Source organism: Anarhichas minor, unplaced genomic scaffold (assembly GCF_050575085.1).
Source record: "Anarhichas minor isolate MPS153535 unplaced genomic scaffold, ASM5057508v1 ptg000022l, whole genome shotgun sequence".
NCBI lineage: Eukaryota > Metazoa > Chordata > Actinopteri > Perciformes > Anarhichadidae > Anarhichas > Anarhichas minor.
Window position 1 is genome coordinate 4,540,301 of NW_027466468.1, and position 23,096 is coordinate 4,563,396.

Sequence of the window (23,096 nt, forward strand, 5' to 3'; positions counted from 1 at the left end):
ATCGATCTTTTATTTATTTATTTTTTTAGAAAAATCAAATCAATTGCTTTTTCAGTCCACTAGATGGTGCTGAGTTGTTTTCTGGTGAGGTCAGCAAAGGTCCCGGGTCAGCGTGATTGGTAGGAAGTTGGTCAAAACAAAGATAGAGACATCTGGCCTTACAACGGGGTTAAATCTGCCAACAGTAGCCAGGCTCATGGGGAGAGTGCAGCACATAACTGGCTCTCTGCCCTTGACGTCCACGCATTGCAAGTTATACTGAGTTATATAGCTCTTATATCCTACTTATATAAGTTATAGTTCATATACTGAGTCCACACGTTTGCATTTAGTTAAGTTGGACTATGTAGTAATACATTCAGTTTGTCAGGTTCATGCAACATTTATGACATTGTTGGTCAGTCTGTCTGCTTGACAATCATATTTTGCTGCAATAAAAATGATTGAAGTGAGATGAACAGACTGACAACTTTATCTTATTAGATAAAACATGTTGATGCAGTTTTCCTTTGGGGACATCATTTGAAGTTGAAAAAAGTAATAAATCGCAATATAGGCCTATGGTATCGCAATACTCAGAATATCGCAGTATCGTGATAATATCGTATCGTGACCTAAGTATCGTGATAATATCGTATCGTGACCTAAGTATCGTGATAATATCGTATCGCGGGACCTCTGGTGATTCCCACCCCTACAAAATATAAGTACTGCCATTGTCTAAGAAACATGTTATCGAAATAATAATGTGATATTTAGTGTCAGTGGATAATTATGAGGAGAATAATTGGAGCTGGTTAGGATTTTTCAACTTCAGCAGCGTGTGTCCAAGTTCTCAAGATGTGGTTGACAGACTGAATGAGAACTCACCTAACTGGTTACACGTCTTTACACTTTACACTGTCACTCAGCTTACAACTTGTTTCCTTTACTTGAAATCCCTCTGGTTTGGCACTACAACTCTCCTTGACCACACCTTTGTGCACTGGTGCATGTGCATCTCTACAGCCAACACTATCTGATCTGCCCTTAAATAGGTTACAAGCTTGAAATTTTGGCCCAAGGGGAAAACATGTGACAAGGCAGAAATAGCTTCACTCTCTCCCCTTGGAATCCAACCAGGATGCAGAAATAGTAGTTTCTATTAGGCAAGATATACTCTGTAGCACTGTGCCCTGTGTTCTAGTTTGTGATGCCCTCAGCATCTCCAGCAATTCCAGACAAGATTTCCGCACTGTGTGGAGAATGACAATATCTCATTTTGTTACCGATATAATGGGCAGCATTCAGGGCTAGCCACAATGTGCTGTGTCTGCATCTGTTCTGATTGAAATGTGTGACCTGCAGTAAAACAGTATCACAGTATCAGTTACTGTGTCAGTTTGAGGTTTTCATGCTCAGATGCATCACTATTACACATTGAATTTAATCAGAAGTCGCTGTAATGCATTTGTTGGCTGCACATTGATTACTCTACAAGTGTGACAATGTTGAAACATAAATGTATTATTAAAACATCAAAAAGTGCTAATATTGACTACATATTTTTTTACCTTACGAAAGCTAGGGAAGTAATGGGAGGGGAAACTACACCTCCCACAATGTCTCGTGTTCGGTTGCCGTGGTAACGTTTGACGTCATGCCCCCCCCCCCTCCGGCCGTGCCTTGGACTGGTGTGATTGGAGGGAAACCCCGTGGACTGCATTCACACAGACGGGCTGAGAGAATCAGCTGTAGCTTGTTGGCACGCCGAAATCACTGCTATCTGCCAGTACACAGGTATGAAAGGAGTTAAAACTTTTGAAACTGCACTTTTACGTTTGCATGATTTAGCGTCAGGACTTTTAATCTATCGTAAAATATAGTGGTAATGGAAGCGCATAGCCTCCAATTGACTGTGGGGCTGCATGGAGCGGCGACAATCATTAGACCAAAGAACAATGGCTAGCTTAGCTACAGTTTGGGACATGTCTAATGGCTGGTTCTAAAATGGACCATCAGACGGGCAGACGTGGAAGGAGGGTCAGGTCGAAGGTTGAAGCTTTGATATTCTGTTGACCTGTTTGCTGAAGTCAATTGTCAGGTTGTGCTAATTAGTTTGCCTGTTCGAATATAATTAAATGACAGCGATGCATTGCCTTTGAGGAGTAATGACTGTCGCATGTAACGTTAGCGAGAAATGCGTGATATACGTCGGGAGTTCATCTTAATTTAGCGTTTGCTACATTACACTTTTGTTGACGGTACCAGCAAGGTAACGTTAGAATAATATCCACTCTACGGTACGTTAATGTTTAAATTGTTGACTTTAAATGTCGAGTAGGTCACTCCATTAACGTTAGCTAAACTACCAATACGCGACAAAGTGCGATTCACATCACACATGCCACATAACGGCCAGCTAACGTTAAACCCAGTGAACACCTTTCTTAAAGCGTGGCGTCTCGCAAACAAACCAACGAAGCAAGTAATTGTTTTATACCATTAGATGAATAGAGTAGGTAGAAAACAATGGGTTTAGCCCCTAGCCAATTTTAAAAGCTGCCTGGCTTGGAAAGCTTCGTTTCAGGAAATAGTCGGCGCCATGCTGGAAACGGGTCACGAGAGGCCTAGTGGTAGCGGTTGCTTTTCAGTCGCTGAATGGTGTTTCTCGTCTAGACCAGTTAGATTTAACTAAAGTTAGATTTAATGGAAGTGCTTTGGGGCTCGTGTCGGTCAAATATTCTAAAATTAATCACAGTACCCCGCTGTAATTGTGCACTTTAATTTCCGTGTTCTCGCATGTTCGCTGAGCCACAGGTACAGGGATGGGTGTGGTGGTTGTGTGTACGACAGAAAGAGGGGGGCTAACCAGTAATACAAAATCCAGTTATTCTTCCAAGTTATTATAGCTGTATGTATGCATTCTTTCGACGAGTGCTCTTACAGTCACACGTGGCTGAAACTAACTACGGAACTAGAACTTTGTAGCGTATATATTTACTGTTTAAATCCATACACACCCCGGATTACCCATGGGTCATGTTGCATCATACAGCGGGTACGTCGCCAGCTCATCAGTGCTGAAACTGTTACAATTTCGCCAATCCCTTTTTGCAAACCTGTAAAACACTTAAGTGATTTTTATTCTTTAGTGTGTTGGTGTCGTGGTAGTTATTATTCAACCCTAATACTTAAAGGCCCAGTGTGTAAAATGTAGTGGCATCTAGTGGTATGTTGCAAATTGCACCCAGCTAAATACCCCTCTGCTCAGCCCTCCCTGTCCACGTGTGTTGGAGAACTACGGTGGCCTTCATGTAGAGAGTTAACTTTAGGATTTTAGTACAACTAGGAGCTACTCTTATCAATACTTTTCTACATTACTAAACTGCCTTTAAAAACACATAGAGAGCTTTTATATAAATATTATCTCTCTTTTTAATATAGAGCAGCAGCTGCTATTTTTTATCCACAACAAAGTCACTAAATAAAGTCATTAATATCTCACTGGAAACAAAATAAATAACATTCCTGATTGAAGTTTATGGAGAACACAGAAGTCAGTCGGTATCAGTCATTCCTCTGTCCTTGTTGCTTTGTCTCACCCAGCAGAGTAGTTTGGAAAAAATAAGATTGTGCATCAAACATAGTGACGGTGGACGAATAAGGTTTCGCATTTGATAATTTGATAATAAATTACATCAAATCATGTAAAAGTACTGATAAATACACAAGTTACATCAGGGCTTATCAATACTCTGGTAATTTAGCACTGTGGCATGTTTAAACCAAGTTTCTGAACGCATCCCTACCTTCAAATAACGTAAAACGCAAATGCTCTCGCTGGAGCTAGTGTCCATTCTGGGCTGCTGTAGAAACATGGCAGTGCAAAAACACTAAGATTCTTAGTTTCAGGTAATTATACACTGATTAAAACAGTTATGAATATTGTATTCCATTGCTGCCAATTAATTCCTCAAAATGTTTCACACTGTTCCTTATAATTACTTTTCAGCACTAGCTGCCATGTATAGAGACGGAGCGTATGCGTCATACGAACCAAACCAAGCCCACCAGAGGGGAAAACAGGCAGAGCAACAAAATGCACCCACGGGCTGACACGCTAACAATGTGTCAAAGGAATGTCAATGGATCATTTAGCACCTTAGTTTTTCTGAAAGTAACACAAATGCATTTTGTAACTTACCAAGCATGGAGTATAGAAATGTGTCGTGTTGAAAATCTGTCTGGGCGGCCACATTACATGAACTCTGGAATGGAAAAAAAATTGATTGATTTTGTGGAACCCCGCTGGCTATTTTGGATGGGTCAAACAGATGTAGGGTATTGATCTAGCAATGCAAATTCCTGTGTCAAGTCTACGCATCACTTAATTAACATTATATCTGCTGGTACCTTACATTTCTCTCAATACAGTGCAATAGAACAATGGCTAAAAGTAGTATTTGGGCCTGGGATTCTCTAGACACCTCACGGTTTGATTCAGAGGGCTACGATGCGACTATAAAACGATTATTGATTCATTTCTATGCATAAACATTTTTTTATACTTGATTTAGTTTTTGCTCACTGACTTTATTTAATCGCTGCATATTTGTAATGATTTATATTTTTATAAAAAGATGAATTTACTTTTATCTTTTATTAAATCAATATTAGTAACTAATAGAATAGATATGTCAAGAGAACCAACAAGAAAATAAAATTGGGCCTGTAGCATCATCATGGCAGTAAAAACACATAATTAAGCATGTTCTGTCATTTCACATAAAAAGCTGCTCTTATTCATAAATAAATAATTTAGACCTCTCTTCAAACAAATCCTCCGGTTATAGGCAATGAGCACTCATCTCTGGTACCAAAATAAACGGTGATAAAGTACGCGGCTACGGTGACACTAGATTCTGTGGCAACGAATGTCCACGCATAGTGTTACTACCATCCAACCCGCTTTCCTCAGTGATTTCATTACTTGAGCTTTGGTTAGGTTGTAGAGTGAGAGTATCGCTGTGTCCGTAAAACGTTGATTCCAAAGTGTGCAAAAGCTCTGGTTCTGATTTGCTTCGCCCTCAGAAGCGAAATGCTTCCATACGTTAGCTTTGAAGCCGGGGGTACCGGTTTGATCGTATCCTTATTCGGTTGCTGAAGCTCAGCCAACCTCACCAAAACTCTGCTAGTATTTAGCCTAGCATAGAGCGTAAACAAGAGGCATGTGTATTACGTTTTCTGATTGAGTTTTTCTGCATAGTCATAATTGTTCAAGAGAGAATCACGATGCTGCTAAGAATCAATTTTCTTTTTTTTCCTCACCCTTAGTAGTATTGTCAATTTCTCAAATCATTTTTGCTCGCATGCCTTGCAAGCATATTTTTATTTTATTTATTTAGCATTTCAAGGAATTCTTTTCTGATAGCTTAAATATATAGAACACGTCCCAAGTCTTTTAAATTGTATCCATAATTCTCTCACTTGCCTCTGTTCCTTGCACGGAGAGACGCAATGAAACCACGAGAGGAGGGAAGAAACAAGGAAAGATGTTTTTAGAGAAATGTGACGTCCTTTCCTCTAAAGTGTCACATTTGTAGAGACTATCTCAGATACTATCGCTGCCAGAGCAGCAGTGTTTTCTCTCTGTGGCCCGTTACCTGTTAAACAAACACCTGCACTTGAATAATAACCTGCATTCTGTTTAGAGGCAAAGAAACCATGTCGACTTGCAGAATGCATCTGCCGTATTTATACACAATATTTATTTGGCTAAATGTTTCAGGGAAAATTTTAATTATGTTACTCATTTCAAACTAAACACTTAATTCCCCACACTTAGGAATTATCAACCACTCTTGGCTGAATGGAAATAACGATACATTATGTAAAGGGTGTTTCTTGCTGTCAGACACTCTCCTGCTCTTTCTCACCATGGATTGTATCCATAATGAAAATTAATTGGGGAAATAACAGACAATACATGAAAGGACAAATCGTTCTAATACATTAAAGTAGTTTGTGGTCCTTTTGTTGTTCAGGCCTACAATTCACAGATTTTTAACTGAATGACTTCCTGCTCCAGCGAGGATTGGGGAGTGAGGAGATGTCTAATAAGAGACTTTGGATGTACCCAATGTCCTCTTGTTGCCTAGTTGATAGCCCTTGCTATTATTCCCTCCCCAATTACCCCTTTCACTCCCATATCTGTGCACAGTCATCGAGTGCATCGGTGTTTCCTTGTAGAATCTTTTCCTAAGGAGAGCAGCAAGCCTCAAAATGGGTGCATCATCTGCCTCAACTTCAGTTAAACCCACATAGATGGTTTCTCTTTAGCTTCTCTTTAGCTCCCTTTTTTCTTCACGCTTCTTTTTTTTTTTTCTTTTTTTTTTTTTTCTTTTTTTTTTTTTTTTTGCTCTTGCTTTACTCGTTTAGTATAAAAACGTCTGGTAAATGGATACCTGCCAAACATTTTTTTAAATCCTCTTGCCTCTCTCTTGACCACCAGCTGTCCTCTCTTCTTCTCTGCTTTTCTTTGTCCAGTGAGCAGTCATGAGCGAGTCAGTCCAGAAAGAACAGGTGCAAAAGGCCAAGCTGTCCGAGCAGGCCGAGCGGTATGATGACATGGCTGCTGCAATGAAGGCTGTGACGGAGGAAAACAGCGATCTGTCGAACGAGGAGCGCAACCTGCTGTCGGTGGCCTACAAGAATGTGGTGGGTGCCCGCCGCTCCTCGTGGCGCGTGGTGTCCAGCATTGAGTCGAAGGCCGAAGGCGAGGGGAAGAGGAACATGGCCAAACAGTACCGGGAAAAGATCGAGAACGAGCTGAAGGAAATCTGCCGGGACGTGCTGGTGAGATTTATAACATTTTATTGGATTACTGTCTTTCTCTGTTTTGTTATAGCTTTTTGTCGTTGACATTCATATTATGTGAAGAAGTGCTGGATGACAGAGTAATGGGACTATTTCCACAGTCATGCTTCCCTTCAACTGCTCATGCTGTTGAATGTGTCATTTCTGCAACAAGACCCAGCAGACCTTGTGAAGTGCCACGCCCCGAGTGCTTCATTTCTACCTCTGGCAGTCTTACAGCAATTCTTCTCTACTGTTCCATTTTTTAGTTCTCGTAACAGTGATGACTTTGGCTTATCGTGGCATTTTCCCTGAGGCATGGAAAGTATTTCAATTGGTGTGAAAGTCTAAGTTTTTAGAACATCTTGTACTTACCTTATCGATTTGATTCATGATTCATAGTCTGAGTTTGCCAAATTATTCAGCAGTAGGTGAAGTGACAAGTGGGTTAATCCTGACTTATGGTAATGCTCCAAGTGGTCTTCACTCACCTGCATCAGCAGTTCCTTTGAAAAGTCACCAACTTCATCAATTTGATCGGCACTGAGCAGTAAATGGATAACCCTGAGATGACAAAGTAAAAAAACAAAGTGCTTGAGTTCACACAATGCAGATCATTTTGTGTGAATACCCTGCCATAACATTTATTCTTTACAAAGGTCATAGTGTTCCTTTTTGATGACATGTCAGCAGGCTTGGGTTCCAGTAGTGTAGCCTTTTCTGTATATATTTTATAATACAGGTTGTAGTCTGATAAGAAGCTGTTGAAAGATTCTATGTTCTGTGCACTTTTTTTATGAGTAGTTGAGATGAGGCAGCCAACATTGTGGAACAATGAGTGCCAGCACCAAGAGGAGTGTGTCTCATCAGAGTTTTGACATGCAAGAGAAGATCTTCAGTGTAGCCAGCCAATTTGACAAATTTCCCCTTGGGGATGAATAAAGTATATATCTATCTATCCCCTTTTCCCTGTTTCATAAAAACTATACAGTAAAATAGTCGTCTTTAACAGGATTGCATTGGTATTTTTAGCAAACCTCTGTGGGAATGTATCCATTCAATTTCTGGGGTTAAATATAAGGACAGTTTCCAAGTGTTACAATATAATTTGAGATGGCTTTCCATGTACAGTAATGTAAAGTTAAACTAGGCGACTTCAAATTTGATATGGTCATAGGAATGTTTGAGAAGAAATCCATTGAGCTTCTCAGCTAATTTAATAATGAAACCGCTTATTTCATATATGATGTATTGTAAATTATTGCTGAAATGCGAATCTTCTTCTTTTTGGCCACTCCCAAGTACTGGTACCACAACAGCACGAATGAGACGCTCTCCAAAACCCTGGGTTTGTGTTGTGCTGCATGTCACCTATTTGCGCCACAATGTTATCAGTCAGAAATTAGTTTTTTATTATGTTAACATTTTTCATTGGCAAGTGTGAAGTGTCATTTCTGCGAGTCTCCCGGTCAATGCGTAAGAGTTGACAGCCCTGCACAACGTATTTTCTGTACCAAGTTACGTGCACTAGTGCATATGGAGCTGAAAATTGCACGCAGAGTTCATATTCTACATGCACGACCATCCATATGCACGTGGTATTTCGAGCCATGCATCTGTCCGACCTCTGCTACTCTTCTTCTCTCAGCTTGTGAATTATCTGTCTGGTGACTCAGCGTGTCCTAATCCTATAATGGCTGCAGCTGAGCTACCAGCGCTCTGGCTCGCTGACCTCCACTACGGCCGGGCAGCCTTATGGGGACCGAAATAGAGCAGGATGAGAGTAAATAGGGCAGAGGAGGAGGGGTGTAGGACAGGGATAAGGCTGTGGTATACCTGAAGCAAACTAGTTCGTGCAAGGTGTCGTCTGAACACGTCTAAAGACATGTTTGTTCTTGTTCTGAAATGCCATAATTACAGGCAGCATGAAAACCAGCTGCCATAGAGAGGAACAAACGCATACCTTTAGTCTCCATGGTATTCATGTTATAGCACTCTGTTGCGCAACTTCTGGAAGTAGTTGCGTGAAGACAAAAAAAGAGCCCATGCCTACTTAATCACCCTATCAAACGTCATTGCAGCAAGTTGGCTGTTCAAACCAATAGCAAACACGGATATTCTCTGGGTTTTTGCTTTGGTGTGAAAGTGATATAGTCTGGTCGTATGTATTGACACCTTTTTCTATGTTTGGTGGTCCAAAGACCGCTGCGCTATACAAAAGTCCGATCAACGGAGACGAACAAACTCAATATGCACTTTAATGCTGTTTTTAAGTAATGTTTTGTATTGCTAACAGAACTTACTATGTAATCAAGCATCAGTGGTGTATTCATGTTGCTGTCCATACCAGAGAGCATGCACGTGTAAAGAGAACTGTAAACGGCATTGGAGGCAGCACCCTGTTTATTCCTATGGAGGTGGCTCAGGGGCGCATGGGGTCACTTAAGCGTATAGTGTTCGGATAAGAATATCCGCATCTTCTGCATTATGGGCGTTTTTGTTAACCCAGCCCTCTGTCCAGAAAAAGCCATGGAGTTACAGATTTCTTTCCCAAGTCTATTGAAGTGTTTTTGGGCCCCATCACATGACGACCAGGACATTTTATCTTTACCATTTGGCCATTATATAAAGTTTGCCGACAGCGTTATCAGCAGTAACCACTATGAGTGTACTGCAGAGCTGCAGCCATTAGCTAGCCAGTCGGACACAAACAGGGATTCACATGCACTCAAATGCATACGCAGCCGTACCAGCCACATAAACAAAGCACAGAGAAGCCCGGGTTACACAGAGGGAGGTACTTTATTCCCTGCTCAGGACGACATTATTCCACTATGTCTTTAAATAGCAAATGGTTGTTTTCTGATATATTGATGTTCTGAAAGTTGTAAAAATAACCTATAACTTAGTGCCATGGGGAATTCTGTTTTTCTGCTTTCTTATAACCCTTTATGGCATATTTTTTGTTGTGGTTGTTGGAGAAACATGGAAATGGTCACATGGAAACTTCATTAAAAATCCACAGTTAAACCATGAAGAGATCAAATCTGCACTTTGAATTACGTATTCATTCATGTTTCTGTAAAACCAGTGTTTAACCCCGTTTGTCCCCTAGCGCATTAGCATAGTAGATTAACACTATCAAGCTGGTCTTATGTTATGGTACACTCTTATGACAATAAGGTGTGCTGTTCCCCCTGCCAGCTAGAGGTTGGGTTGGCAATAGGGAGAGGTTGTCAAGTGCGGCATGCTCGTGTTGGAAAGAGCCACGCTGGCTCTGAGTGACCTACTTCCTCAGCAAAAGCTCATCAGGAGTTCAGCAGCCTAGCTTTCTCCCATCTTTCTCCACCCCCACCATCTTTCTTCCATACACCCATCCTCCCGCTCTATCCTCCTCCACCCTTTCCCACTCTCCACCATCACGTGATCTGTGATGTAGCTACGGCAAAGTCTCAGGCCCACGGTCCAAGGCTGCAGGAGGTAGCCAGCTCTACCCTCATTTAGGTCTGAGGAATGTTGGCCTTGATGATTTATTTGAATGGAATGAAATGACTACTTTTGTCCGTGGATAAGTGATGGGTTGTATTGTCAAATGATCCTTGTAGAAATCTGTGTATTGCCTTCTTTGTTAATGAATTGTGTGCATATTTTATAGCAGTTGTATACAAATCAACTCTGCTGATTTCAGGGGTCTGCCAGCCCCACTTGTAAAGAACTATGTACATTAGTTGACAACATCTTCTGTGGTCTGTTCCCTTCTAGCAGTCTACAATACATGTTTTGTTTGTTTTCTTGCCACAGCTTCTCTTGGACACTTATCTCGTTAAAAACGCCGTTGAAGCAGAGAGCAAAGTCTTCTATTTGAAAATGAAAGGAGACTACTTTCGCTACTTGGCTGAGGTGGCTACAGGAGACGAGAGGAAGAGTAAGCTCTGTGTTAATCTCTTTTATACCATCTGTGTGTGTGGGTGGGTTTATTTGATTATAATTGTATATGCGTGTGCATGTTTTCCTGTCTATAAAGATCTGACGTGTACAACTTCTAGCCCAGTCAAAAAAAGATGTATACGGTATTATTAAATGAACACTTAGTTTTGGTATAAGCTTTCTGACATTGGCTCCTCACTGTTGGTTCTAAAACAGTATCGCAGTAAGAGACTGGTCTCTGGTCACCAGCTTGAGCCCATAGGATTTTTTGGGGGGTTGATTAATTTGAGTCTTTTTTTAGATGAGCATGACCACATCTTTGTATGGAGGCCCCAAATGGAACATGTTTAAAAAAAAAAAAATGTTTTCTTAAAAAGAGAAAGCAGGCTTTGTTATCGCTACAAAACGAGATAATTAATTTACTACCAAAAAATAAAAGGTAATTTCCTTTTGTTTCTCAAAATGTTGTCCGACGGTATATGTATTCAAACGGCTCACATGAGACGACAGTGATGAACTTAGCGGAAGGATACACAAGTGACTACATACGTTTAAAAAGTAATAATAATTCAAGGCACTGTACATCCAATTACAAACTCAAAGTATTAATCAGATGGTCTACAAGCAGTAACACTGTCCAACTCTGACATCTCTCAAAGGAGTCATCCTTTTTATTTTGTGTGTGCATGGATTCAAAGTGTAAATTGGTGAGCTTTAAAGCTGCCAGTAGCTGGACATTGTTACTGTACAGAGCCATGCTAGCTGTTTCCAGTCTTTATGCTAACCTAAGCTGACAAGCTGCTGATTTCTGAAAACAAGGTGTGAATTACAGGAGTCTGTCTGTTTCTTGACCTCCTGCATCTGCTTTAATAAGACCTCCTTCACTGTGAAGACCAGCTTCTAACAGCACCACCAAGTTAGCCACAGTAAGACAGTATGTACAACTTAGCTTTCTTTGACATTATGTTCTGAGAAACTTTATTTGGGCCTTCACAAAATCTTGTGTTGAAGTTTCCAGCGAGCTGTCTCCTTGGTGCTCTACACTCCACACAAACTGAAATAGAGGCCCTTGTTCATGCCACAGAGAGGTGTGGCCGTCTATAGTATTAGTCATCAGTTACTGTAAGTTTAACTGTTTCAGTGAGATGTTGATATAACTTTCTTACTTTAATTGATTATAATAGGAAGGACAAAATGGTGTGAGAACTGAACCAAATCTTATGGTTGGATTTATTGTTGGGTTGTTTTATCGAGGTGTTCATAATAAACCGGTAACTGAGTGTATTGTGTAGTACGTTTTTGTCCTACAATGTATGAAACAAAGTTTAATGAAATTGTCAGTTTGTATGTTCCTCGGCTCTTATGTTCCTTTTTTTCCTCTCAGCCATCATGGAGGACTCAAAGAACGCCTACCAAGCCGCCTTTGATATCAGCAAAGAGAAAATGCAGCCCACGCACCCAATCCGTCTTGGTCTTGCCCTCAATTTCTCTGTTTTCTTCTATGAGATCCTCAACTCACCTGAGAAGGCCTGCAAGCTGGCTAAAGATGTAGGTTCACAACACCATGTAACTCTCCTCACACTTGAAGATATTAAGCTGCTCAATGTAGTGCTAATGTATTTAACATGTGGAAATGGATTGCAGAGCTGTTTAAATACAGATGACACTAAAACCTGTAAAAACTAAGTTGATATTTACATTCTACCCACGTACAGCTTGTTTAAGACCACATCGCTTTTCCAGCTGTTATAAGTGTGTTTAATTCTTCAGGCATTTGATGAGGCCATTTCAGAGCTCGATGCACTGAGTGAAGATTCGTACAAAGACAGTACACTAATCATGCAGCTACTGAGAGACAACTTGACAGTAAGTCCCCCCTTTTTTAAATTCTTTTTTTTACATGTATCAACTCAAATGACTAACATATTATGTGCCAATAATAATGTAGATTATAAGACTGGAACTCATTGTTTTCTATATTGATTATTCTACTAATCATTTCCTCAATTGTATTGTTTTTAAAATGCCAATCACAGCTTCTCAGAACCCAAAGTGCTGTTTTTGAAACTAGACAATGCACACATTTGGGGACCTGAAACCAGATATAATGCAGTTTTTGCTTAAGAATTACTTGAAGATTAATGTGTAATCCGAATTGTTGCCGGTTAATTTTCTGCTAACGACTAATGGTTGCAGCTCTTGTTGAAACTGCTGATTTTTCAGTGTTGTGTAAATGTTTGCTATTTAAACACCAACACACACTGATCAGAGAAGTAGGCACTATAGTTTAATACCATTTTTGGAGCCATTCATAAGGAATATGGTGTAAATTTAAGTGGCAATGTAAAACCAGTTTCATCCACTTAAATTGTCTGTTCACCTGCATTTTATCACTTTCTTACTTTCACCGTGGTACTGAAGCAAAACTCTCGTCACAACCATTACATCAGGGCATCAGCAGAAATTGCAAAAAAAAATGTAAAAGTGAGAACATTTAGGCGATGCAGAAAGCTCCGAACTGTCCATTCAAATGAAACTCAAGTATTTTGAATAGATACGGTATTGACGGACGTTGCCCTATTTTCCTTTCCCCACTTCTGCCTCTCTTTCTCCTGCTTGTCCTCCTCTCTTTTCTCAGCTGTGGACCTCTGATAACCAGCAGGAGGCAGAGGATCAAGTGGAGACCGGAGAATGAGCCAGACCCCCACAGTCGTCCCTGTCTACCTGCCATCATCCCGGTTCATCTTCAACATGTCCATCAACACTGAGACCACCTTATTATTATCATTGTCGTCCAAATCTCTCCATCTTTTTTCTATTTAGTTCTCTCAACACTCATCTCATTCCTGCCGGTTTACTATTCCTTCTTTTGTAGTAACTGTGGGGAAAGGGGATGGGGAGGGAGGGTAAGTTTTGAATTGCGTGGCGGGAGGGTCCATGTGGAAGGGTAAAGTGTGTTTGGTTGCTTGTCTGCTGACCTTTTTTTTGTGTGTGGGAGCAATAGGGTTGTTGCATTATTGAGGTGGTGGGTAAGAGGGCAAGTTCTCAGCTCATGAAACATGCAGCTGGTTGAGCTTTTAGAGTCAGAAAAAAGTTGTACTGTGTATCCTATTCATGTTCACGGCCATGTTCTCTATTAACACCGTGTCTCGATGATAAATCTGGTTTCACAATGAGGAGTTGGCTGCTCACAGTAGGACAGCAGCTGTTGGTCTGTGCTTGGCAGGAGGAATGGCGGCGGAGGTAAAGACGGTGGAGGTGCGAGGTTTTGTTGGAACACAACGGTTACATTCCATTTACTGTCAGTTGCTCAACTTACTATATTATTTCGTTTTGTTTTCGGGTGACCTGCTTTTGTATTTCTATGTATCGATTACGAGGTATAGAAAATATTGAACAAAAGAGCACACAAGCTTGTTTTTATGAGCACAGCAGTAAAGAAGAAGAAATCCCATGTGCTTATCTAGTTACTGCTCTATCAAATTAAGATTTTTATTTGATTTGTCTTTTATTCTTTTTTTTTTTTTTTTTCTTTCAATACTTGCCTCAACTGCATGTTGGTAAGAATTAGTTTGTGGAGATGTAAGGATGGTTGTGGTCGGGCGGGCTAGCTTTGTTCATGTCTTTGGAATTTTCATAAAGAACACCCAAGCATAATGTTATTTGGGGGGGAAATGTGTAATTTCATGTAAGTGGAATAAAAAAAATAATAATTTAAAAGTTTCAACCTTGTGTGATTTACTGGTAGTCTTGAGTTGTTATCCAGTCATTTCTAACTCGCGTGAATGACTTTCGTCTCTCGAGAGTGATCATCTTGCCTCAAAAGCCACGACGGTTGCTATATTTGGATGCTAAAGTCAGCTGCCTTTGTACCCGAGATGCTCAATGTGTGAATCACAAGAATAAGTGAGTCACACAGAGGCTGTGAGCAGACGGGAGAGCCACACACTCATTATGCACTAGTTTGATTGAGTGTCTCCTATAGTCTCCTGACGTTGCTGTGGAAAATGTCTATTGTGACGTGTCCTCAAACTACATCATAGGAGAATCTGAAGGTTTCCTCATAAAGGGAAAATACAAGAACTACACTACAAGCACACAAGGGCCACAGGTTTGAATACGCTGGACCTTTGGAGAAAGGAGACGCGGAAGGTTTACTACTGCAAACCTCCAAAAGGCTAAGCTAATCGGTAAAGGCAGCAGAAGTGTTTAACCATTTCATGGGGTTCGAGCATCATCACTGTCTTGTTCCAAAATCAAGAAGCCAGCAAGCTTGCTTCAATGCCAATGTTTGAATGAACAGCTGAAGGAAGGGAAACAAAAAAGCCATTTACTAATACACAGCTGTGGGTTTTGCTGCCCTTATTGCCATGACAACGTGGGAGGAGGCCACTGCAGTGGGATGATGCAGTGCAGAGCCATCTCCTCAACCATCCCCGAGAGTGAAACATAGTCGTTGGCACATCTGCGGAGAACAGTTTGTGCTCACTTTGCACACGAGTGTAATCAAGGTAACATTCAACTGTACCCTGTAGGTAATGCAAAAAATAGAAATAGGATATGCGTTTATTGGTAGTGCCTGTCGGAATCGTCAGTATTGCAAAACGAAAAAAAAGCTGTCAATGTAGCATTTTGTGTGTAGCTTTTAGCTTTCGCTCTTTGAAGCCGCCTGTAGGTGTGCCGACCGGCTGCGACGCGCGTGACCCCTCGCGGGAGCGCGCCCAGCAGAGGGGGAAATTTGTCTGACATTTTATTGCCCTACTTATTTCTAGGGCGTTGAAAAATATTTATTTACTTATACTATAATACGTAGTTACTGTTGGGTTAATCAACAATGTATGAACATTAGGGATCAATTCGAGATAAATTATTCAGGTGAACCATTTCATTACCTGTTTAAAAGTAGTAGTATGAACACATTGGAGTGTCCAGGGACGTACAGTATATGGGAGGATGCCCAAAAGTGCATCCACTTTTATTTCAGACATATGAAAAATACTGAGAGACGCCGAAGCATTAACAATATGTGCTGGAGAATGGACAAGCGTAGGGGGATGATATTGGACAGAGCTAGGTAATTCCTTGATAATATGTAGATAATTAAATGGCCAGTTTATGCTATTTCGGAAGCTAGCGGGGTCACAGCAGAGCATCACTGTTTCGCTGACTCGGGGAAATATAATTGGTGCATCGAGTAGTTTAAAAAACAACTTATGGCTCCGGCTGTTGAATAGCTGACCATCGACACATTCCTTACCTGTTCCAAATAGAGCTAGGGACTGTACATTTCAAGTGAATAAAGAGAAAATCGCCTGTAATGCGCTAAAGGAAAGCTGGTGTGAAATATCGCGATAAGTGTGACGTCAGCCTTGGTGGTACAAGCGTCGTGGTTTCGACTAGAATCGCGCAACAACCTCCACCGACCTTCCTTTCATTCTCGTAATCCGTCTGCGTAGGGTGTGCTCCGGAGCTAGTCTCGGCACACATTTTATTATTATGAAACAAACCAAAAGCTAGAGAGCACACGCAGACATATTTTTATAAGAAAAAAAAAATCGGTGAAGCAGGATTTCATTTGCCAACCCAAGCAACGCGAAGAAGACTTCAAAAAGAACGAAAGACGGAAACGAGAAGAAACGTTAGCAAGCCAAGCAGTTAGCCTCATTGTTGGAAGCGTGGGTGATTACCGTTAGCCAGTTATACTGTCAACCGCTTATTTCTCCCTTTATGGGCTTTGTCATTCGAGTAAACTAGAACATTTGCTTCGTTTACTACTGATAATTAAGTTTTATAACTGACGGAGGTAGAGTACCGGTTCAAAATTGTGAAGTCCGCGAGCCATATCGGTTAGGCCACGCTCCGACATTTTGCTAATCAAGCTAACTAGCCCACGTTGCTAACTGGTTAGACAGCTAGTACATGTGTCTGCGCTGTTAATTTGTAACACGTTGTTGAAGAGACCTGACATAGGAATCTCTTCATACAAGAGGCGTATATTTGCTGACTGTTGTCAACAATATATCGAGTTAATATAACCTTCCAGTTGTACTGCCTGCGAGCACACGTCGTCCAACATGAATCCCAGCGCGCCGAGCTACCCAATGGCTTCCCTCTATGTGGGAGACCTGCACCCAGACGTTACGGAGGCCATGCTGTACGAGAAGTTCAGCCCGGCCGGGCCCATCCTCTCCATCCGGGTGTGCAGAGACATGATCACCCGTCGGTCCCTCGGCTATGCCTATGTCAACTTCCAGCAGCCCGCTGATGGTAGGTTTACGCTAAGTTTTTATAGCACACAGGACAGCTAATATTAGCAAAAGGGATGTGGCACCATATTGACTTATATTTTTTTTCACGAACTAGACATGCTATGTCCTGGCATCTCTGTTGCAATAAGCAGAATTGTTTTAGTAATCATGATATCAGATTACGTTATCTACTGAGCATGTCATGCATCGGTCTTGTTTTTAGTTTCTATAGAGGTACAGAATTGATAGCAGTTGGCTACCAGACAAGACATATGAACCTAGTGTCCAGTCTTAAAATGTTGTCCTGTTTTCCAGCTGAGCGAGCCCTGGACACCATGAACTTTGATGTGATCAAAGGCAGGCCCCTCCGCATCATGTGGTCTCAGCGGGACCCCTCCTTGAGGAAGAGCGGAGTGGGCAACATCTTCATCAAGAACCTGGACAAGTCCATTGACAACAAAGCCCTCTATGACACCTTCTCTGCCTTTGGAAACATCCTGTCCTGCAAGGTAGGCAGGGCACCATTCACTGTGTCCACCTCTGCTTTTGTGTTTGAGTGCTTTACATACAGAACACTAGTTTGCATGACTAAAGATTGAAACTGATGGTGTGTGTGTCTGGTGTGTTTTTAAATGCATGGTGTTTGGGATTGTTTTGACATGCTCAAATCTCCCCTTTCCAAGGTGGTTTGTGATGAAAATGGCTCAAAGGGTTACGGCTTTGTGCACTTTGAGACCCACGAGGCTGCTGAGCGGGCCATTGAGAAAATGAATGGCATGTTGCTCAATGACAGAAAAGTGTAAGTGGGACTACAATTACACTTGTTTAGATAGGTATTTTTTGGAGTGTCGTATTAACGTGACTTTTATATCTAATCGAGTTTGTGTATAACTGCATCTTGTCCTCAAACCCATCTCCAATCCTGCCTACTGACCTTTCTGTTTTCATACAACCAAGTGAAGAATGACAATCGTCCTAAAGAGCAGCGCCAAGTTTTGAACATCTTTCAGTGTTAGACGCAGGGAACCTTTAAATCCGTGCAAGTGTAGTTGTGAAATACTATCCAAAATAATAGTTATTCGTTTTTAAAGTAGTGTACAATCCTAGTATTCTGTAATTCATTTCATAGCGTTTCTTTGTGAAATGACACCAGGGAAAGCTTGGTTTGAAGCAGCCTGGTTCATAAGAAAGATTTAAATGTCTAGATTCAAAGTGATTGCTGTCACATTTTTCCTGCAGTCTACACTGCTTACCATGTTCACTTGGTGCAAATGCCCGTGTTACAACTTGTTTAGTTGTTCATTGCAATTAACCTGAAATGCATCCTCCTGAATAATTCATTTTTTGCTCTCCCGGGGTAGATGATAATATTAGTGCTTTACTTCTTGACTGGTTTAAGATCACACTGCAGCTATAAGACAGCTTTGGGTGTTCCACATTGTAATCAGTGGCTGCTGACAGTCATGTACTTTTTGTTGCAAAAAAAGACTTGCATCGAACAGTTTTTCCAAAAGCTCTGGGTTTTCCGTTGATATTCCAGCAAAAGTCATTTGAAAACTATGGTAATTTAGCGGTTAAGCCAAGTCTTGTCTTGCTATGTGTGATGTATTGTATTTAAAAAAAAAATAAAAAATAATAATATTTTACATCATTTAACCAACAGATTTGTTGGCCGCTTTAAGTCTCGCAAAGAGAGGGAGGCTGAGCTCGGGGCACGCGCCAGAGAGTTTACCAATGTTTACATCAAGAACTTTGGGGAGGACATGGATGACGAGAAGCTAAGGGAGATGTTTAATAAATATGGTAAGACAATGGTACTGTTTCAGAGAGTGGCATGCTTACAATTAAGTAGGTTGCCGGTGTTAATTGGTCCAATTTTTTAATATGTACTGATGAGCTATTCTGTTGTAGGACCTGCCCTTAGCATCCGGGTTATGACTGATGAGAGTGGCAAATCCAAGGGATTTGGCTTTGTCAGCTTCGAGAGACACGAGGATGCACAAAAGGTGAGGATTAATTGGAAAATTAACCTGTCACTGTACCTCTGCTGAGTGAGTGAGTATAAATCAATACAACCATATCTTCCATTCAGTCTATTGCTTATTTCATTGCAGGCTGTGGACGACATGAACGGCAAAGACCTTAATGGCAGACAAGTGTATGTGGGCCGCGCACAGAAGAAAGGAGAGCGGCAGAATGAGCTCAAGCGTAAATTTGAGCAGATGAAACAGGATCGCATGACGAGATACCAGGTTTGTTGGCCTTCCACTCTGTCGTAGCAATTTCATTCGACACATTACAGGGTTTTTGCATGAACACGCCCCCTTTCGCAAATAACAGAAAGATGCCTTCTGGGCCCTGATGCCCCCCTACCAGTCAGTGTGAAGATACCCATGTAGGGGGTGTATCTACCAACAGGCCCAGTAGTTCAAATTGTGATGAACAGTAAAATTGGTGCAAAGGATCGAGAATTAAAGTTGTGACAGTTTGCAGCCTTCTAAAACCTAATTTTAACTAGTTTGTCATTGGCTACAATGGTTGCTGGCTCTACAAGACTCGGCTGATTTGACTCATTCTTGATTCATTACTTTGTCGTTTTCCATACACCAGGGTGTCAATCTGTATGTGAAAAACCTGGATGATGGCCTGGACGACGAGCGCCTACGTAAAGAATTCTCTCCATTCGGAACCATAACTAGCGCTAAGGTAATGATGGAGGGGGGCCGCAGCAAAGGCTTTGGCTTTGTGTGTTTCTCTTCCCCGGAAGAGGCAACAAAGGCCGTTACAGAAATGAACGGACGTATTGTTGCCACAAAGCCACTGTATGTGGCCCTGGCCCAGCGTAAGGAGGAGCGTCAAGCCCATCTAACCAACCAGTACATGCAGAGGATGGCCACAGTCCGTGCTGTGCCCAACCCTGTCCTCAACCCATATCAGCCTGCCCCACCCTCAGGCTATTTCATGGCGGCTATACCTCAGGTGAGTCTCCCACCCCCTCTGCCTGACAACTAAGCATACCTGATTGTTGGTAGTTAAATGTACAGGTGCACTGTGTTACACTGGTGTTAACCACTTCTGTTGGTTGAGGGTAAATGTTTCAGTACCGTGGCTGTAAGAGACCATATAATGATGAATCGTTTCTCTCCGCCCGGCTCAGGCCCAGAACCGTGCCGCATACTACTCTGCCAACCAGCTGGCGCAGCTTCGCCCCAGCCCTCGTTGGGCCACTCAAGGCGTGCGGCCTCAACGTAAGTAGAAACTTTGTATCCAGTGAATAGAACGGCCAAAGTGATGCTGTAGCTGAATTGGTAACAAGCACCCTCTGTTAACATTGAAAGAGCTGAGTCATGACTACTCCCGCATGGATCTCTAATGCTGTTCCTCTTCCTTCAGACTTCCAAAACATGCCCAATGCCATGCGCCCATCAGCTCCCCGGCCCCAGACCTTCAACACCATCCGTCCCACCGCGACCCCCAACGCGCAGGTCCCACGCATGATGGCGTCCCAGCGCATGCGTAAGTATTTCAGCTCTCAGAGCACAGAAACTGCGCCTGTTAATCACCGATGTAGCTTTGACGAAGTGCCCTTCTCACCTTCCTCTCCTCAGCCACCCAGGCCCTCGGCCAACGCCCTACCGGTGCGTCAGCCACTGCCGCCCCAGTGCGAGCTATGCCCCAGTACAAGTATGCCGCTGGTGTGCGCAACCCCCAGCAGCACATGGCGTCCCAGCCACAGGTCCCCATGCAGCAGGTATGTACTGATTTGACCATCGTGGCCTTGGTGTAAGGCCACGACTGAAAAAGTCTACATAGTTTCATTCATAAACGACTGGAAATTTCATAAGAACTGTGCTTTTGGACTGTCTGCATTTCTGACTAATGTGTGTGTGTGTGCACATGGTCAATGTGTACACAAGTCAATACAATATTCACAATACCCAGCACTCACCTTTTAGTCAGTCATTCATGCAGTGTAGAAATAGATTGTGATAATTATGCAGTGGTAGTTTTGCATTTGGTCATTTTTACGGTTGGTCTGAATATGTCTCTAAACTCAAATCTTTCCTTCCTTCTCCAGCCTGCTGTCCATGTCCAAGGACAAGAGCCCCTGACTGCCTCCATGCTGGCTGCTGCCCCTCCTCAGGAACAGAAGCAGATGCTGGGTCAGTACATACTCTGCTCCGAGAGTTACAGAGAACTAACGAACACAAATAGGATTCTGTCTGGTCACCGAGTTATTTGACACATTCAGTCTGGTTTCATGCATTTTGAAACGGTTGTTGATTGCTGTTCTTCTTCCTTCAGGTGAGCGTCTGTTCCCCCTGATCCAGAACATGCACCCCAGCCTGGCTGGCAAGATCACCGGTATGCTGCTGGAGATCGACAACTCTGAACTTCTCCACATGCTGGAGTCACCTGAGTCGCTGCGCTCAAAGGTCAGTTAATGGCTAAGCTGTTAGATCTCTGGAATTAGTTATCCATTTGAAAACAGTCTTTGCTCCTCTAAATTGACATGAGCCTGGTTGCTAGCAGCTTCCTGAATGAGTACAACAGAAGTGCTTCATATGCAGTGGTTCATGAAGTGTTTTGTTTCAGGTGGATGAGGCTGTTGCTGTGCTCCAGGCCCACCAGGCCAAGGAGGCGGCTCAGAAGTCTACCACCCCTGCTGGAGTTCCCAGCGTCTAAGGTGCGTGTGGGGATTTTATTTTTGATATCTGTATCAGTTAACGTGTAGATTCCATAAGTTTAAGCATCGATGTTGTTTTTTGTCTTACAGATTGAAACCTGCTTCACCGAAGAAAAAGCGAAAAAAATATTAAACATTGAAAAACCTAAAACTCTGAAAACATTGCAAAATGATAAATTATTTCTTAAAAAAAGAAAAACAATTAATCTGCCAGGTCTAGAGATGATAAAACTAGACCTTGATCATAAACCAAAATTTGTTGGGGAAAAAAATAGAAAAATAGAAAAAAATCGAGATTATAAATTTGAATGCATTCCTCTGTTTTATGTCATTTTACTGTGTCAGTGCTCAGAATATCGGCCATGTTCAGGAAGGTGGTAGCTGAGCATTATGAAAGGTGATTTGTATTGTAAACTGCTGGCTGTAATAAAATTCTCATTTAAAATTCAGGCCTCTATTTCATTTCTAAGTGTTGTCCCTATGAATTTTCATACCTGTAATAATTACATAGATATTGACTCCAGTCTCATTTATGCATGTCTTCACAGACCGCCTTTCTCAGATGTATTACAATGAACTGTGGTGATTGGGCAGATGTTTTCCTGAGGGATGATGTTTGCAGTCCAAAGTTTATGTTCATGCAGAACTGTGTTCCAATACTGTTAGGTATGCCTGAAAGACATTTAGTATGTCCCAATACATTGTGCGTCACATGTTTGCCAAAAAGGTCCAGGATGTTGTACTGCATCTGGTCCCATTTTGCAGTCTGCAAGCCAGCATGCTTTCCTGGCTATTCTGACCCACAATCCTTTGTACAGCAGACATTTGAGAAAGTGCGTCAAAGTTCAGGGTGCCAGCTGCAGTGTGCTGCGATTTGGAATGCAACCCACATTTTAAAGCATGCAGTACGGTACTGTTGTCTTCCACCAGGTGTCCCTGTCATTCAGTGTTTAGCCGATCACAAGCAGCTTCTTTAAAGTTGTGGTCGATCTACCTGACTTCAGTTTCCCATGTGTACTTCCTGTGATTTACAGCGTTGTGGGAATAGATGTGCTCTGGCTTACTGCACAGTATACAGTGAGACACTTGTAGGCTTCTGTCTCGTTCAGGGCCTACTGTGGGCAGATAATCACCACGGTAAAATGGCTAAATTATGTGCCGCTCTGATCTATATAGATGATGATGATCAATATTCACACCAAGTAGGACAGCATGCATAAATAAGTGGCTGCAGCTCAGCTGTCAAAGCCTCATTTCTGGTGCGTCTGACGACAACCAAGACTGATTGGATCAGTGATTTTTCTATTTTGTACTTCCATCATTGGGATTATATTCAAACTGCACTATGTTTTCTACAGTGATGGACAATTGATTTTTGTGACACTTGGTTCCAAAAT

At 41.9% G+C, this 23,096-nt stretch overlaps 3 protein-coding genes across 3 annotated transcripts in view; 2 read left to right on the top strand and 1 right to left on the bottom strand.

Moving 5' to 3' along the window:
- The window catches only part of LOC142955206 (grainyhead-like protein 2 homolog), a 32,625-nt gene extending 15,497 nt beyond the window's left edge, over positions 1-17,128 (bottom strand). The window contains exons 1-2 of the mRNA XM_076096654.1: positions 7,329-17,128; positions 4,187-4,250 (exon numbers count right to left, since the gene is read on the bottom strand). The gene's annotated coding sequence lies outside the window, so the exon portion shown is untranslated. The remainder of the gene's footprint in view (positions 1-4,186; positions 4,251-7,328) is intronic.
- LOC142955207 (14-3-3 protein beta/alpha-1-like) lies at positions 1,637-14,484 on the top strand. The gene is made up of 6 exons (XM_076096655.1): positions 1,637-1,779; positions 6,529-6,837; positions 10,639-10,762; positions 12,149-12,312; positions 12,535-12,630; positions 13,403-14,484. The coding sequence occupies exons 2-6, from the start codon at positions 6,538-6,540 to the stop codon at positions 13,457-13,459; spliced, it is 741 nt and encodes a 246-aa protein (XP_075952770.1). The 5' UTR covers positions 1,637-1,779; positions 6,529-6,537; the 3' UTR covers positions 13,460-14,484.
- LOC142955205 (polyadenylate-binding protein 1A) lies at positions 16,184-22,144 on the top strand. Its single transcript, XM_076096653.1, has 14 exons — positions 16,184-17,031; positions 17,328-17,521; positions 17,696-17,811; positions 18,676-18,815; positions 18,924-19,018; positions 19,127-19,264; positions 19,623-19,991; positions 20,170-20,260; positions 20,406-20,528; positions 20,621-20,763; positions 21,091-21,175; positions 21,318-21,448; positions 21,609-21,699; positions 21,790-22,144. Exons 1-13 carry the CDS (start codon positions 16,839-16,841, stop codon positions 21,696-21,698), a joined length of 1,908 nt encoding a protein of 635 aa, XP_075952768.1. The 5' UTR covers positions 16,184-16,838; the 3' UTR covers position 21,699; positions 21,790-22,144.
- Positions 22,145-23,096: the final 952 nt, after the last annotated feature.

Excerpts from the sequence above, each read along its gene's own strand:
- LOC142955205 (XM_076096653.1), top strand. The coding sequence starts at position 16,839 with ATGAATCCCAGCGCGCCGAGCTACCCAATGGCTTCCCTCTATGTGGGA. Across the intron at positions 19,019-19,126 it reads GACACGAGGATGCACAAAAG|GCTGTGGACGACATGAACGG; the intron begins GTGAGGATTAAT and ends ATTTCATTGCAG. Across the intron at positions 20,261-20,405 it reads TCAAGGCGTGCGGCCTCAAC|ACTTCCAAAACATGCCCAAT; the intron begins GTAAGTAGAAAC and ends CTCTTCCTTCAG.
- LOC142955207 (XM_076096655.1), top strand. The coding sequence starts at position 6,538 with ATGAGCGAGTCAGTCCAGAAAGAACAGGTGCAAAAGGCCAAGCTGTCC. Across the intron at positions 10,763-12,148 it reads TACAGGAGACGAGAGGAAGA|CCATCATGGAGGACTCAAAG; the intron begins GTAAGCTCTGTG and ends TTTTCCTCTCAG. Across the intron at positions 12,631-13,402 it reads TACTGAGAGACAACTTGACA|CTGTGGACCTCTGATAACCA; the intron begins GTAAGTCCCCCC and ends CTCTTTTCTCAG.